This window comes from Cyprinodon tularosa, unplaced genomic scaffold, assembly GCF_016077235.1.
Source record: "Cyprinodon tularosa strain WSP-4 unplaced genomic scaffold, ASM1607723v1 ctg28, whole genome shotgun sequence".
NCBI classification, from domain to species: domain Eukaryota; kingdom Metazoa; phylum Chordata; class Actinopteri; order Cyprinodontiformes; family Cyprinodontidae; genus Cyprinodon; species Cyprinodon tularosa.
In genome coordinates, this window is record NW_024038985.1 from 1,874,844 (window position 1) to 1,890,812 (window position 15,969).

The 15,969-nt window shown below is 37.4% G+C and overlaps 1 protein-coding gene across 1 annotated transcript in view; it reads left to right on the forward strand.

Moving 5' to 3' along the window:
* Positions 1 to 4,129: 4,129 nt before the first annotated feature.
* LOC119786802 (cell adhesion molecule 1-like) overlaps positions 4,130 to 15,969 on the forward strand; it is a gene marked incomplete at its 3' end in the record, with an annotated part of 539,389 nt that continues 527,549 nt past the window's right edge. The window contains exon 1 of the mRNA XM_038290356.1: positions 4,130 to 4,311. Within this exon, the coding sequence (XP_038146284.1) occupies positions 4,239 to 4,311 (73 nt within the window). The remainder of the gene's footprint in view (positions 4,312 to 15,969) is intronic.

Genomic DNA, 15,969 nt, shown 5'->3' on the forward strand with positions numbered 1-15,969 from the left:
CTAATTTAAGTAGTTAAATAAGATGATTTGCCAATGGAATGAGCATTTCTATTCTTAAAATAAGACAATTAGTTATTTATAGTTAATTATATATATATATATATATATATATATATATATATATATATATATATATATATATTAGGGCTGCAACTAACGATTATTTTAAAAATCGATGAATCGGCCGATTATTTTTTCGATTAATCGATGAATCGGACAAAAAATATTTTTTATATTAACCTCTTTATTCCAAAATAAACATTTTTAGACAGAACAAACAAGCACACAAGTACAGGTTGCTCATTAACTGTACTGGTGCAATATGAAAAATAAATGTTTGTGTTAAAACTATGCAAACTTACATGAGAAATGTAGCTGTACATCCACAAAATATAGGGTAGTTTGTTTCATAAAGCGCAAAAAAGACAGGTAGTTTTGTTTTTAAAAGCCCCTAAGGGGTTCAAACAATAGGCCCCAGCATTTCAACAAATGAGGTTTTTTAGACTAGAAGAGTTCTGCCTTTTAAGACAGGAAAGTATAGCAGTTAAAGTTGCTACTTGAGAAAATACTGAACCATAGAGATAAAAATAGCCCTGTGATTCAAATTATAAATTGTATTTGGAATAAAAATGAGAGAACTAGGGGTGCTAAAAAACACATCCTCCAAAGACAGATATTTACATGGAAATGTGGCATATAATTAATTGACATATTACTGATCTTGCTGGATTTTATTCTGCTTTACTTCCATAAATTGCAGGATCTTTACTTTATCTTTGCCAGAAGATTTAAACTTTAAAAGCCTTGCCCTCATAATTTGCAAGTTAATTTATTTATAAAAAAAATATAAACGCTGCTTAAAGGGACACTATGCAACATTTTTCAGTTAATTAATGTGTTCCATAACGTTTTGGATGATTAAATGAGTCATTTCAGGTTGAACAAAGGTATTCTCGGCCGCCCTGGTGGTCTGTGGGGGAAATACTGCACTTGCAACTGCAGGAGCACCGACCCGCACCCACAGGCTCAGAAGTCTCGTGAGAGTCAGTCTTGCTTTACGGCGAGAACTGCTACACGCCCCCAGTTAAAAGCATTCTCGTTGCTAGCACAGTGGCAATCTTTGTGCAGTTATGCTACGTTCACGCAGCAAAAGCAGCAAAATCGCGTCTGCTGCTTCATTTTTGCTGATTGTACCAGTTAGTTCTGACGCGTGGCTGAAGCAGCTTTGCTGCTCCGGCTGTGTCTGAGGCGCGTTGGGCGGAGCTTCACTAGCCTTTCTCTGCCTTGCAGCTATATTTGCTGTGATCAGTGGGAATAAAGTAGTTTTAATATGTGTTTAAGTGAGAAAATACACCTGAAAACGTAATCAGTGCAGTCAGTTCATTCAGATTATTATCCTGCCTTCAATATTTTTTCTGTCGGAGCCGCTCAGACCCCCACATACCAGCGGGGCGCCAACAGTATGGATCCCTTCATCAGCAGCGGTTCACCGCGGCAGCTGGTAGGTGTTTTTCATCTAAATAATCCAAACTGCATATTCTGCCGGCAGATTTCTGCATTTTAAGTTAATTTAGGCGTCAATAAACTGTTTAAGAGGAGAGATCATCAGCGCTGTGTCTCTCTCCCTGCGTTAAACGCACCCGACGCGCTGCTTCAGCTGCTCAGACGTGCTGCGCCTGGTGCTCAAAACGCGCCGCGGGACCTTTTGCTGCGCCTTGACGCGCGTCAACCATTGACTTTGCATGTAAACTCGCTGCTTCTGTCGCGCCAGCTACGTCCAGTGTGAACGCAGCGTTAGTCATTCGCTGCTAAGCTCAAAACAACCGCGCCTGGCTTGACGGAGAAACCAGGAGAACAGCTGTGCATATTTACGACAGTGCACTTTTACTTTCGCCCTCTGGAGGGAGCCTCACTGGAAAATCAACACCGGTTGCATAGTGTACCTTTAAGCTAATTCTAATGAAATTAAAAGTAAAATAAGTAGCCAACCTTATCACTGTCTGTAACCTACTAACACGGTAAGGAAAGCATCAGATGAGCTACCTGAGAAACTAACGTTACGTTTCCCCACTTTAAAACAAAAAAAACATGGTGGTTCCATTCCGTGTTAATTTGTTTTTTCAAAAGTTGCATGTTACGACTTTTTTCGCTTTACAAAGCGCAGGCTATTTTAATTATTGTGATCAATTTGCGCCGTCAATCCCGGCGCATACGCGCTTCATTTACAATCCTGCGGCTCTGACTGCAGCGCTGAGAGGGACTCCTGCGGGAGCGCCGCGGGAGAACAGGGTTGGGATGGGGGAGGTGCCCCACGGCAATGACGACGGCGGCGGATGACGCATTAATCGCACGACACAACTAATCGATGATGAAATTCGTTGCCAACGCTTTTAAAAGTAGATTTTTATCGATTCATTGTTGCAGCCCTAATATATTTATATATATATATATATATATATATATATATATATATATATATATATATATATATATATATATATATATATATATATATATATATATATATATATATATATCACACATTTTAGATATTTCCACTTTTCTCAATCCAAAGGATATTTTTCCCATTTTTTTTCTCAATCCAAAGGATATTTTTCCAATTTTGGGTGGATAGGATATAAATATTGACCCCTGACCTTACTAACTTAAGGTAGGTAAGGTCTGCAGAGCTTTAGATGTTGTTGTGGGCTTACTGTAACTTCTTGGATAGTTCCCTGCAGAAGTTTTGAGAAGGTTCTGTTCTGTTTCATGTTTTCTCCATTTATGGGTGATGACTCTTGCTTTTGTTCTCTGATATCTCTAAGCCTAAAAAATGGCGATCTTACCCTTTCTAGTCTGACAGACAGTTCTTCCTTGAGTTGATTTTTTAGACATATTAGGCTATTTCTCAACATACTGTTTGGTCCTCTTATTATAGGAGTGTTGGGTAAAATGCCTTTAGGTTAGTAGAGCTTAATGGGGAAATGGTTAAATAATAAATTAACAAATGGTAGTTATGTTATCTTTGGTTATCAGGCTCTTCTCCTGTGGAACCAACTACCAGTTTTAGTCCGTGAGGCAGACACCCTGTCTACTTTTAACTTAAAACTGTTTCCTTTCTTATAAAGCTTATAGTTAGAGAGGCTCAGGTTATCTTGAGCTATCTCTTGAGATATAGTTATGCTGGTATAGGCTAACCCTTTGTAATCATCCTGCTTCATTCTATCTCTATTCTACCACTCTGCAGAATCTCTTAGTTCAATCTTTAATGTTCTGCTCTGTCTGCCTTTTCTCATAGTAGCTTTGCCTCTTCCGTCCCTGTTTGGCTGTGACTCCATCCTGGAGGGAAATATCAGCTGTGCTGCTGCCATCAACACCTTTGTTTATAGATATTGGAGATCAGCCTGTTTTTCAGTGTAGTCCTGTTTCTCTAACTGTGACTAACTGGATGTGCTCTCTTCATCCTCTGACATGGGAGCTGACTCAGAGCTTGCCTGCCTGGCTGTGTGTTTCTTGGATGGGGCCGTCTTTGCTTTTTGTATCTCTGCTTCTGTCTCCTTGAACCCCAGTGGGCCTCAGCAGATGGCCGCTCACACTGAGCCTGGTTGTGCTGGAGGTTTCTACCTGTTAAAAGGGAGTTTTTTCTCTCCACTGTCGCTACAAGCATGCTAAGTGTGAGGGATTGCTGAAGAGTCAATGAGTCAATGCAATCTTTTTGACTGTATGATCTGGTGAACTGTAAAGTGCTTTGAAATGACTTGTGTTGTGGCACTATAGTAATAAACTATATTGAAAATTGGTTTGGATGTTTTTTTTCTATTATAAATTTGTAAAAGTGAGTGACTGAGTGTTGTATTATTGAATTGTTTGATCTAAAACATTTAGGTGTGAGAAAAACATTCATATTTCCCATGGAGTCTTTGATTATATTTCAATGATATGCAAAAAGCACAACTAAATGCCATGGCTTTTCATGATGATGGAATGATTAAGAAAAAAACAAGAACTGCTTAATTTCCTCTGAGCAAAGCCTTGAATAAAAAATATTTTCGGTCAGACTAAATTTAAATCTGTACATATTATATAAGCGCGTCCACGACAAGCAGCTCAGTGTATCCCTGCTGGGAAGAAGTGAATGTGTGCAAGCTAGAACCCTCCCTCCTTGTCCGCATCTCATTAAGCAAGTCCCGCTGTAGGTGAAGCTGCCTCTCTCTGCCATTCGGAAGCAGGTGTCCAACATGGCGAACGCTCGCAGCGGCTCTCTGGCGACTATTCTCTTTCTCTTCGTGTTCCCAGCGGCTCTTCACCAAGGTAGGAGTTTTGCTGCTTGTCTGTGGACGGAGGACGCCCTTTGTTCTCGCATTTCCGCGGATGTAGATGCGGAGGAGTGTCCATATAAGCAGTTTATTTATTTATTTGGATCCGTGCGCGGCTGAGCTGTTTGGATATAGCTGATATGTTTTGCACCAAGTGAGAAAACACGTCCCTAAAGTTAAAGCGTTGCGCAGAACGGGGTAGATTTGGGTGTTTTTGGCGTTGCAGAGGCGCTGCTTAGCCGATACATCACTTTGGACCGCTCACCATTTGGCTGGAGGCTAAACCTCTTTTTTCCCCATTCAACTCATTTAAGCAAATGTTGCTAAAAAATAAATAAATGTTTCTCTTTGCTTTGAACATAGAAACATGCTCGGATGCTCTCCGTGGTTTAACTGTGACTGTTTAGTCAGAAAGGTTACTTTGTTGCATGTTTAGAACAGACAGAGCTGTAAATCGGAGAGCAGCAGAGCGTGGAAAGTCCTCCATGCAGCAGCCTTACCGTGTGAGAGCAAACTGCACACGCAACTTTGTTCATTTCATTTGTGATCATCAAGTTAAAAATTGTGACTGCTTTTACGTTTGCATATTTGTTGACAATAACTGTGCCGATATGTTTTGATTAATAAGACCCCTTTCTAATCTGTTTGTTTCGTGATTGATCTCATCTTTCTGAATTTAATATTGAGGCATTGCGCTCTTTGTGCGCCTTTTTCATATCTGTGCGCCCAAATAATAAACCATATCTATTTTTTTCTTGTGGTCAGATAAATGACAAGACAAGTGTTTATAAATACACATTACTGTATTTGCATAGCATTTTTTAAAATATATAGGCTCGAATGCGCCCTGCTTTTAAAATTCTGGTTCTAATTCCAGTCGATCTCTAATCAATAAATAAATATCAATTTACTGGGAAATCCAAGCCAAATGTAGCCTATTTGCAGAAATTATCAGTAGATTGTAAACAAACAAACAATAACTTGCTTTGCAAAGCAAGTACGAAACATCATGTGGCATTTTGTGCAAGAAGGAGCACGAAAAACAAAATTGAGCTGGAGTGAAATTGAGTGGATTTTGTGTTGCGACTTGTTTATCTACTTGAGTCGATGAATGTTTTCTGAAATTTAATGCTTGTCCACAGAGATCCACGCTATATCCTAGACAAGCTTAGTGATGCGTTTGAACTCTTAAGAGAAGTTAATGAAATAAATGAATATTGGGTTGTTACTGTTGCGCACCGGTGCTGTTTTCTTTCAATGGGAGCTGGGTTTGCAGAGAAAACATCAAAGCTTCAACTCGACTGTTTTAATCTGAGGTGGAAGGTTTCAGAGAGCAGATAGACTTAAGATAAAACCACAGGGTGAAGAAATGATTTTTCTCCGCTTTTTTCCCCCTACTAATATGGGAGAAGCGTGCGTGACTCTGCGCTCTGCACGTTTCCATTCTAAAGTGGCATAACGCGCAATAGTTAACACGCAAGTCAGTGTTTAACTGTTGGGTTTTTTCTTAAGCTTATGTTAATGTTCGCTATTTTAAACAATCAGTGAAGGCAATCGGTGAATCATCAACTAAGTGCTTTGCTGAGGCTTTTCTTCATGAAAACATACAAAAACGCCTCATTTCTTGAGCTTCTTGAGAATGACAGTGGAGGCAGCTGTCGACATTTGTCACATTGTGGATTATCCACAAGACTTAATCCAGTTTTATCCCCTTAAATGAAAAATGGATGCACAGTCGTGTTTTTTCTCCCCCTTCTTGGAGCAAGAAAGTGATAAGTTCACCAAAAGCACCACAGAGTAACCAAACGAGCGTCTGATCTTTGGACAGTGAGCAATGCTGCTTTACCTCCACGGTAATGGCTCCACTGATTTCACACACAGCTCAGGGCACTCTGGCACAAAGCATATAAATTATTCACCTCCAGCTGCATATTCTAAGATCACATTGTGCCCATGCATTTACAGTGTTTTTTCTTTTTTCCCTTTTCCCCTCTCTAATACAAAAATGTAAAATCCACACTTTGCACCTATATATTTCAGGCTGCCGTTCCTGTCCATCCAGGTTATGCACTCCTCCAAACCCCAACTGCCTAGATTCCACTTTTTTGTTTGTTACAAACTAGATGTCAGTGGGTGTGGCATATTCTAATGCAGGGAATTGACCCAAAGAAATGTAAGGGTTTGCATTGTATACTGTAGCAAGCAAAGCTTGGATATTTTGCTTTTTGTGCTCGGTGACATTAAAAACAACAACAAAAAAACAATGTTATTGAGAGACTATATGAAACGCACAATGCTGCAATACCCTGGTTTTATTAGATGGAACAGAATAATCATTTGTTTTCTCACAGTGGGGAAATTAAGAAGCAGGTAAAGGGAAAGGTTTGCAACAGAAAAAAAAATCCTCTGCAGTTATTAAAAAATGTATACTCAGGTTTACTGAAATGAAGTGTGTTTTAAAAGTGTGCATAATGCACATATGTATTTGTGCATAAAAGGAGCAATAGACTACATATAATGTAAAAAAAAATCAATGTGACAGTTTTGAAATTGTTTGATGCAGAGATGAGGAACTGTAGTTGCAGCTGCTGGGAGAAAGGATGTGTGATAACTCTCCTTTTAGGACCTATGGTGCCGCAGTCTTGCACTGAAATATCTCTTGACTTCTCCTGGGGAAAAAAAAGAAATAAAAATTGGTTTTAACAACTAACAATTTAGGAGTGTGCACACTTTTCCTCCTTCATTATTGGTCCGCTCTTATTTAATTATTTCTTTCATTAAAGCTACAGTGTGTAACTTTTAGCGACATCTAGCGGTCAGACTGCAGACTGCAGCAACATGAACATCTCCCCCCCACCGCTTCTCCCCCCCAACAGTACGGCGAGCGTTACGGGACAAAATGTCTTCCACGACGTCTGCATCACCTACCTTCTCAAGTGATGAGGTTTGTTTACATAGATAATTTTACAGATAGTATTTCATTAGTCTGTGTAGGGTATAGATTTCATGTAGACTTAAGATAATAAATGGTAGTTACTTTCGAGCGTAATGGGCGATCTCGCAATCGCTAGTTTGTTGGCTCTGCGCTGCCGTTGCGCAAAGATGTCTGCCTCCATGGCTGCGAGACCCGCTCCTATGTAATTATAAATAACGAATTCTAAGGCAACGCAAATATTAAGGTTAAGAGGCTGAGCTCGTAGATGATGATAAATAACATAGTTATGTATAATATATTACATTTCTGACTGTATATCCCTGTAATTATTACACACTGTAGCTTTAAGTCAACTGTTTTTGCCGGTAAAAAAAATACAAATCTCAAATCTTATGGAAAGATGGAGCTACTCTGGATATCATTATACAAAAAGTAAATTTTTTTCAATTCACTTTTTGGAAACGTTTTAATGAATTTTTTGTTCTGAAATTAACTACGGTACCTAATAAGCGGTTGTGCCTGACAGAACCCTTTGGTAGAGAGCCCAGATATCAATCAAAGAGCTTTCAGACTCATTAGAAATCAGCCTAAAACCCAAAATCTTACAGTAGCGGCTTGTCACACTGAAATACACTGACGTCAGACCTAAAAACCTTCACCAGGATACCACATACCAGTGTATTTTAGTGTAACGGATCATTATGCTAAAAAAACAACAATTCATTATTACACTGAAAATCAGCCTGATATGCTCATTTTATAGGCCTACAACCCTTTTGAATGACACCTAAGCTTCCTCGAGAGTGCTATTTAAGACACTGGTTACGCTGGAACTTTTAGAGCAATGAAATTATGTTGATACCTTGACTTAAAATTAGTGTAATTTTCACAGAAAGCAACAGGAACCTTTTAAAGACATATACCTCCTTATTTCCACTCATGAGGGAAGTGCTGTGAAAATGAGAACCCCACTCCATTCAGTGCCATTGGCCTGGCTCACCAAGGCGGGTCTATCCAAAGGTTATTGTACCATATTTTTTTTTGTTGTTGTTGTTGTTTTTTCCTCCCACGCTGTTTACATTTGATCTGCTGCACTTGTGGCATTGCAATGTGGCAACAAGAATAATTGTCTTGATGCCAAAAAGAGCCCAACAGATTTTACTTTCACAACTGTAGCAGTATGGCATTTCATGCATATAAATTGCTTTATTATAATTATGCAGGGAGTTTTACAGTGTATATGGACACTGCAATGTAAATAGAGCAGAAAAACAGAAGAAGAAAAAAAAAGAAAAAGAGAAAAGATGAAAGAAAGAGGAGATAGAAAGGAGACAATGACAAAACATTTTCAGACTGCTTCATCACCTGTAACGAGATGAAAAAAGAAAAGCACAACCGAAAGACATGGTACGAGACATACAATGAAGCAACACCTTGAAACTATCGCTAAAGTGGTATTATTATGATCACTGCTGCACTTTAAGAAATAGAAATGTTCATTTCACTGCTAAACTGATGCTCGTTCACTGTCTGAAAGCTGTACAAAATGAAATTTTATTTTGTGTACCCTCTGGGTATACAAAATTACAATAATAGTTGTCTAAAACAACTGCATAAAACAGTATTTGTTAGTTTGGATATAAAAAAACAGCTGCAATAAATAAGTTTAGTAGAATTGGGTAAATTCTAAAAAAAAATGCAAAACAAAAACACAACATCCACATGAAACCACATCCATAAAGCTGAGCAACTAATAAACTACAAGTACAGCCTGGCAAGAAATCAATATTAATATATCAGGATGGACATCTGCCCAGTATGGATATGAGATATGTCCCAACAAATTTTCTATTAATCCACTGAACTTCAGTTCAGAATCACATGGTATCAGGGGAATGTAGGCAGATAAAATGAATTAACTAGTTACCATTTTACAGCCAAACTAAGCAAAATTGGTAATAGGCCCGACCTATACTTAAAGGTTAAAGTTAGTGTTTAAATTGGGTTAGGGATAGAATTTAAATCCAGATTTTTGTTCCTTGGTCCTTGTATGTTAAATAGGAAAAAAAAACAGCTTCCAATAATTGACTGAAAAATAGACTGATCTGAAAGGCTTATTCTATGGTACATTTTTATAGCCTGGGTGAACTTAGTCCAGCCCACAACGTTTGAGGTCGGGAAGTTCGGTCTGGCATTGCTCAATAGTAGCGCGAGTATGCTCGCCCAATATCTGGTCGGGCCAATCAAATTGTCAGGGCGGGCTTTATACGATGATGGACAGATGATCAACAGTAACGTAATCAACCACGTCACCAAAGCGCGCTTGGGTGACAACAACAATGGCTGCCGCTGGAGAGTTGAGGTGTGTAGATTCCGCTACTAGGTCTGTTCTAGAAGATATCGACAGCAAATTAATTTTAAAAGAGGAACAGAGAAACGCGATCAAGGCATTTGTTAAAAAGAAAGATGTTTTTGGCGTCCTTCCTACGGGATTCGGCAAAAGTTTAATTTATCAGCTGGCTCCCTTGGTCGCTTAACATGCGTCACGCACTCCGTTGCTCTTATTGGTCGTAGGTCTATCCAATTGAGTGCAGAGGCATTTTTTTCCCCTGGTTCGTTCGAAACACGCCCCATAGTCACAGCTCTATGGAGCAGTATCAGACCCATATTCTGACTAGAATTGAGTAGGACTACGTCAGGCTAACATTTTTAGGCCATACTGCACAGAATCATAGTGCAAGATTAAACTGCCGCATTGTGGAGTTAAATACAGAGCTCGGACTCAACCAATAAATTTGGTTAGAAGTAAAATTTTGAAATGATGAATGAAGGATGAGTATAGATCAGGCGACTGCATTGCCAGACTCTTGTAAATCAACACCTATGATTTTAAACACATGTAAACACTAATGCTCCACACTTCCACCTATGCCCACATTCAGATAAACACATCAATTACCAAACTGCTGTCTTTCAACATATTGTCTCACCTATCGAGTGATCGGTTGCTGGAAAATATTAATAATGTAGCAGCAATGTTACTTTTAGACCAAGCCGCAGTCATGATTCAACTTGCTAACACCAAAAAATGTAAAGATAAAAAGCTTGAACGGTTGACATTTACCAAGTTTTTAAATGTCAAGCTTTTAAAATTTTCACTGTCTTTTTGTGTTTGTTGTAATTATTTGTGGATATCCGTAAGATGTTCGTCTGTGCAATGCACAAATGTGTATCTTTAAAAAAAATGGTACAGTTTGTTGACATGAAACCTATTGACAAGCACTGCTTGAATGCAATGGTAAAGGTCGAGTTAACAGCTTTTGTTACCACAAAGCTGGCTTCCAGTGTGATTTTAAAGGATCTTCAAAGCCAGTTTTGTCCTTATTGTTCTTTGCAGAGTGCAATTCTTTTTTGATTTTCACAGCTTTGACATATTTGGTAAGCGTCAACTCTCCTCTTTCAAGATCTGTAAATAACTGAAATAGGCCCTGGGTAGACATGTTCATGGATTTGCCATGGCCTGTCACATGTATCTATGTTTAATAATGTGTGAGAACACAAATTGTTGTTCATTTAGTAGGCATCTAATACAGCTGACAAAATGTATTTGGTGAAATATAGTGATGTGCTTCAGTGTATTGTTTATGTTTTCATGTTATGGAAAGACCCCTTTGATACCTGAGAAAATTTTTTTTTTTTTATGAAAATGGCCAGTGTTGATTAATTTTATACTCACTGATAAGATTAGTCGATTTAAGATTAACTCATTAAGATTAACTGATTAGTCAATAACTTGCATTTCTAGTTAGAAGGTATTGATCTATGGATTCCCTTGCAGTTGTAAAGTCAGTGTGGTTGACCTGGCAGCCGTCATTGATCCTCTTCATGATGGCACACAGAAAGTCACTCTCAAAACATAGAATTACTAGAGAAGAACTACTTTCTATGAAAAAGAATTAAAAATAAAATGCCACCAAATAAAAACTACTTTTGAAATTTCAGTAGTTTTGATTAGGGATGCACGATATTGGGATTTTGGCCGATATCCGATATGCCGATATTTTAAAACTCATGTAGCCGATAACCGATATCGATGTTAAAGCTGGACAAAAATAAGTAGTCATTGAAAATAGCAGTTTTGTTATCCATTTCTGACACTCTGAAAAATAATATACTCAAATATATTTTCATATGCTGATATCAAATTGATTTTTAAAAACGCGGTATCGATCTATTTTACTTTCAAAATCTCATGAAATTTCATCGTTCTGTTACAAACTCTTGTGATATTTTGCAAATTCTTGTGAGATTTTGTTAGTAAAATATGGCAAGATTTCGTGAATTTTTGGGGGATTTCGTAGCATAACCATGACATAGCAATATTTCATTAGCAAAAGAGATTGATATGGTGTTTTTAAATGGCAATATATCAGCATATGAAAATATTGTGATATTTTAATGTATCAATATTTTTTCCATCGTCTTTAGAAGTTTTTAAGTCTGTAAAAAGAAGTTTTTGAGGAAGAAGAAGAAATAGTATTTTTTTTATTTTTTAGACTTTAGAAACTCAGAAGCTGATCAAATATCGGGTTAAATATCGGTGCGGTGGCCGATGTCCGATATTCAGTTTTAAGGCCGATACAGGCCGATACCGATAGGGGGCCGATTATATCGTGCATCCCTAGTTTTAATAGTTTTATCCAGAAAAAAATGCACCTAAAAACAAAACAAAAAAGTCTGGAATACTTTTTTGTGGGGGAATAAGGAGATATGTCAAAACTTCTTTCAATCATATAACAAACAAACAAAAAAAAAAAAAATAATAATAATAATAGTAAGGGTAAGCCATGTTAAACAGCAACAATAACATTTTCTCTGTATAGGAAGGGGCCAAGAAAGGCAGCAGCACTGAGTCAGGCGTACTTTCTGAACTAAGACAAGAACTGAAATGGCATTGATAGCTCATTCAGTGATTCGCTCCAGGAAAGTGAAACTGGTAAATGGTGAATCCCTTCACAAAGACTACTAAAGCGATCACACAAAGACTCATCTTATATTCAGCAAACGAAACGATAAAAAACAAAATATTGAGCTAAAATGCTCACACGGGAGCTTTACCTTGGGCATATCCAATATAATGATGAATTTTCTTTTCTATTCCTGCAGGTCTTGGGTTAAAAATATACCCAAATTGCATTCAGTTTTGCTTCAACGTTACATTAAACTTTAACTAGGCTTTTACCTTCCTTCCTTAATTTCTCTATCCTCATAAATTATGAATTCATATATTCCTTTCAAGTGTTATTTGACTCTAATACAAACTATCGGAACAAAAATAGATTCCAATCTTGGACCTCTTCTTATTTCACATCACTATATATGGCTTTAAGTGAAAGGTATGCAGTTTAATCTTTCTGCAGAGGCTTTGTATCTGTATTAAATTTAGTTGTGTTGCAGATTATCGGCTTAGAGCAACAGGGGATGGTGCTTTACAGGTGTTAAGTAATGCTAACGCAGCATACTCTGACCATCAGCTTATTAAGGCCTGGAACACTGGTAGCAATCTAACAATTATCACAACAAGCATAAACCGTGTCATGTTTTGTGAACATGCAGGCTTGTTATGGGCGTCTGTGGAGGAATATAGTTATCTCTTGACCTGATGTTGACCCTAATATTAGGTTTTACATGCTCCTTTCTGTTTGATCTCAGATAGTAGTTAGGTTTGGATTAGAAAATTAGTTCTGCCTTGTGTGTAGATGCAATCTCTCTCAGATAATCTAACATGTCTTCTTGGACTCTGAGTGGATGTGGATATGCTTGTTAACAACCTGCATGACGTACGATGCTCCTCAGAGTACTGGCTAATGAGAGAAAGTAGATCCCGGTGGAGCATTTCATTGCATAGCTGTGAAGTATGTTGTGACTCAATCCGACTGTTTTATGCCGACATTGTTGTCACACCTTTTTTCTGATATACAGCTCCACTGTACATCTAAGCAAATGGATTAATTTGGAGCGTATAGCCTTGATTAATGCGTGGCTGACGTCTTGATTTATAGTGAGTACGTTCCGTCTTTCTCTGGCCTGCTTTCTTATTTGTTATTTACCGCTACATTACCGCTGACATATCAACTGAGGCTGCATGATCTGTCAGCTTCACGTTCCCTAATGTGGTGATTGATGGATTATCCTTAACTGGAAACAGAAGTCAGGAGTAATGTAATGGACAGCTCACAATCAGAAAAACCTCATATTTTAGTGTACATGGTTGCAATTGTTGGAGAAACTGTAGAGCTTTTGGGGTAAATGATGCACATTCTTGGTTTTCTTTGTGCTATGTTCCTTTAAAACCTTTTGAGATTTGTACATTTCCACCATGGTGGGAGTCATCTTCTGCTGGATGTTCAGCACTATGTATCAGTATGGTGACCTTTCATGCTTCTTTTTTTTTTTTTTTTAAATACTTTTTTAAACAAACTGTTTAAAGTGAAATTTCTATAATGTACTTTTTTTTTATTAGCTATGGCGATGGTAGCACCAATTAGCTCAGCAGGCCTTTGGGATTGGGTTCTTAACCCATTTAGACCTAAAACGCCTGGAAAAAACACCTTAAAAACCTATGGCCGATTTTAAAAAATACCCCTAAAACCTGAAGTTTTTCTGTTAATTCAGCAACTGTGTCAACGCCTAGTAAATTATTGATATCTCAGCTTCTGTAGCAGATAGAACTCAAAATATATTTTATCTTTGAAATTCTTCCAAAAAAAAAAGTGAAAAGCAGTAATCAAAAAAAAAAAAAAAAAAATTCAACCTTTAATTTTTTCATATGTGATCATGTCTTCATTGAGAATGTGCAATAGAAAACGTTTTTAAAATAAAGAACAAACATTACATAAATAACTATCTGATGATTACTTATTAACAGTATTATTATGCATAATAATGCATATGTCTGTGTTATAAATTGCATACAACTTACCTCCAGATGGCCACAAATCTGTCCCGGGACATATTTTGGGGGAACTGCGTCCTGAAGAGAGGTTTACTCTGTCGCCAATAATCTCTTCGTACTGGCAACACAAGAAGTCCCATGCCCATACACAGCCCAATAAATGTCTTCATCTCCGTCACAGTCACGGGTGACCACTTTGCCATCTTTGCTCTTGTTGGAGTTTGGTTTGTTTGGTCACTGTACCTATTCGTCTCGGTAACAAGATGCATCCAAAGTTCTTCATTAAAAATATGCTCAAATGCCTGCAGCGGTGTGGCGTCTGCAGGCAAATCAACTTTCACTCCAGGTGTGCTGTTGAAAACACTCCGTGCATTGCGGTGGTAGTTCGATTGGTTCAGCGCGTTCAAAGTCATCATTTTCATCTATACCGTCATCAAAGCCAACACACTCCTCAAAATCACTGCCTTCCGACAACTCTTCTCTGTCAAACTCCTCCATGTTTGCTTGAAAAAAACTTCTTTCTTCTTGCTTGACTTATATGCTCTCCCGGCGTCAATGGTAGAATTACGCAACAGCGCCCCCGGCTTGAATGGTAGAAATGCGGTAATGCTTTCCCGGCCTAAATGGGTTAAATACGTTGCTATTTTTGTTATAAGGCAGGCAAGGCAAGGCAAAATTATTTGTATAGCATAATTCAGTACAAAGACAATGCAAAGTGCTTTACATGATTAAAATACAGGAAGATACAACAGAATCAAAGCAAGTAGGAAAAAAATTAAAAAATAAATAATAAAAAATGCAGCAACAAAAATGAATATTAAAAACAGTTGAACTGTTTAACTAGAACAGTGGAAGGCAATCCTAAACAAATGTGTTTTAGTCTTGATTTAAAGGAATTCAGTCTTTCTGCACTTTTACAGTTTTCTGGAAGTTTGTTCCAGATAAGTGGAGCATAGAAACTAAATTCTGCTTCTCCATGTTTAGTTCTGGTTCTAGGTATGCAGAGCAGGCTGAAGCTAGAAGACCTGTGTCTGAGTCTAACTTCAATTTGATATACTGGATGCCTTTAGCAACCTGTCATTGATTGAACAGACTACATTAAGTATTTTAACAGTTTGTAGAATTGGGGAAAAAAAGATTTGTTAATACTTTGCATCATTAGTATTCAGTGTTTCCATGTAAACTGAAAAAGTCGGACTTAACTAGTTTTTCAATGCCATAATAGATGCCAAAGTGAGATACAAAAAAAAATTTCATTTGTCATTTTCTGGGATTATAATTTCTGTTTGTATTAATTTAAAAATAATGACATTTATTTTTATTTGAAATTGAATCTTAATATTTGATTTTTGTTGGCATCACAAATTTGCTTTGATAAAACTCCCAAGTTTTTAAATTATGGGCTCATAGATTTGTGAAATTTTTTTTTTGATAATATATATATTTTCTACTGTTATTTTTGTTGATTCCTTTGAGATATAGGGCTGCACTTAACAATTACTTTGCTAATCAATGAATCTATTAATTATTTTAAAGAAGATTTTTTACGAAATTAAACGTTTCTGCTTGAGGAGTTCTGGATAGAGCATATTGACAGACTAAAACAGTTCTGTTTTTTATCTGAAATGCAAATTATTCATATATTTTGTTTACAATTTTGATATAATTACTGCTCTAAGTGGGTCGCTTTGTCAGCTAAAGGCATGTTTCAGAGTCTCTACTCCGGTTAAAGATGAATCGATTACTATATCAGCTGATGATTA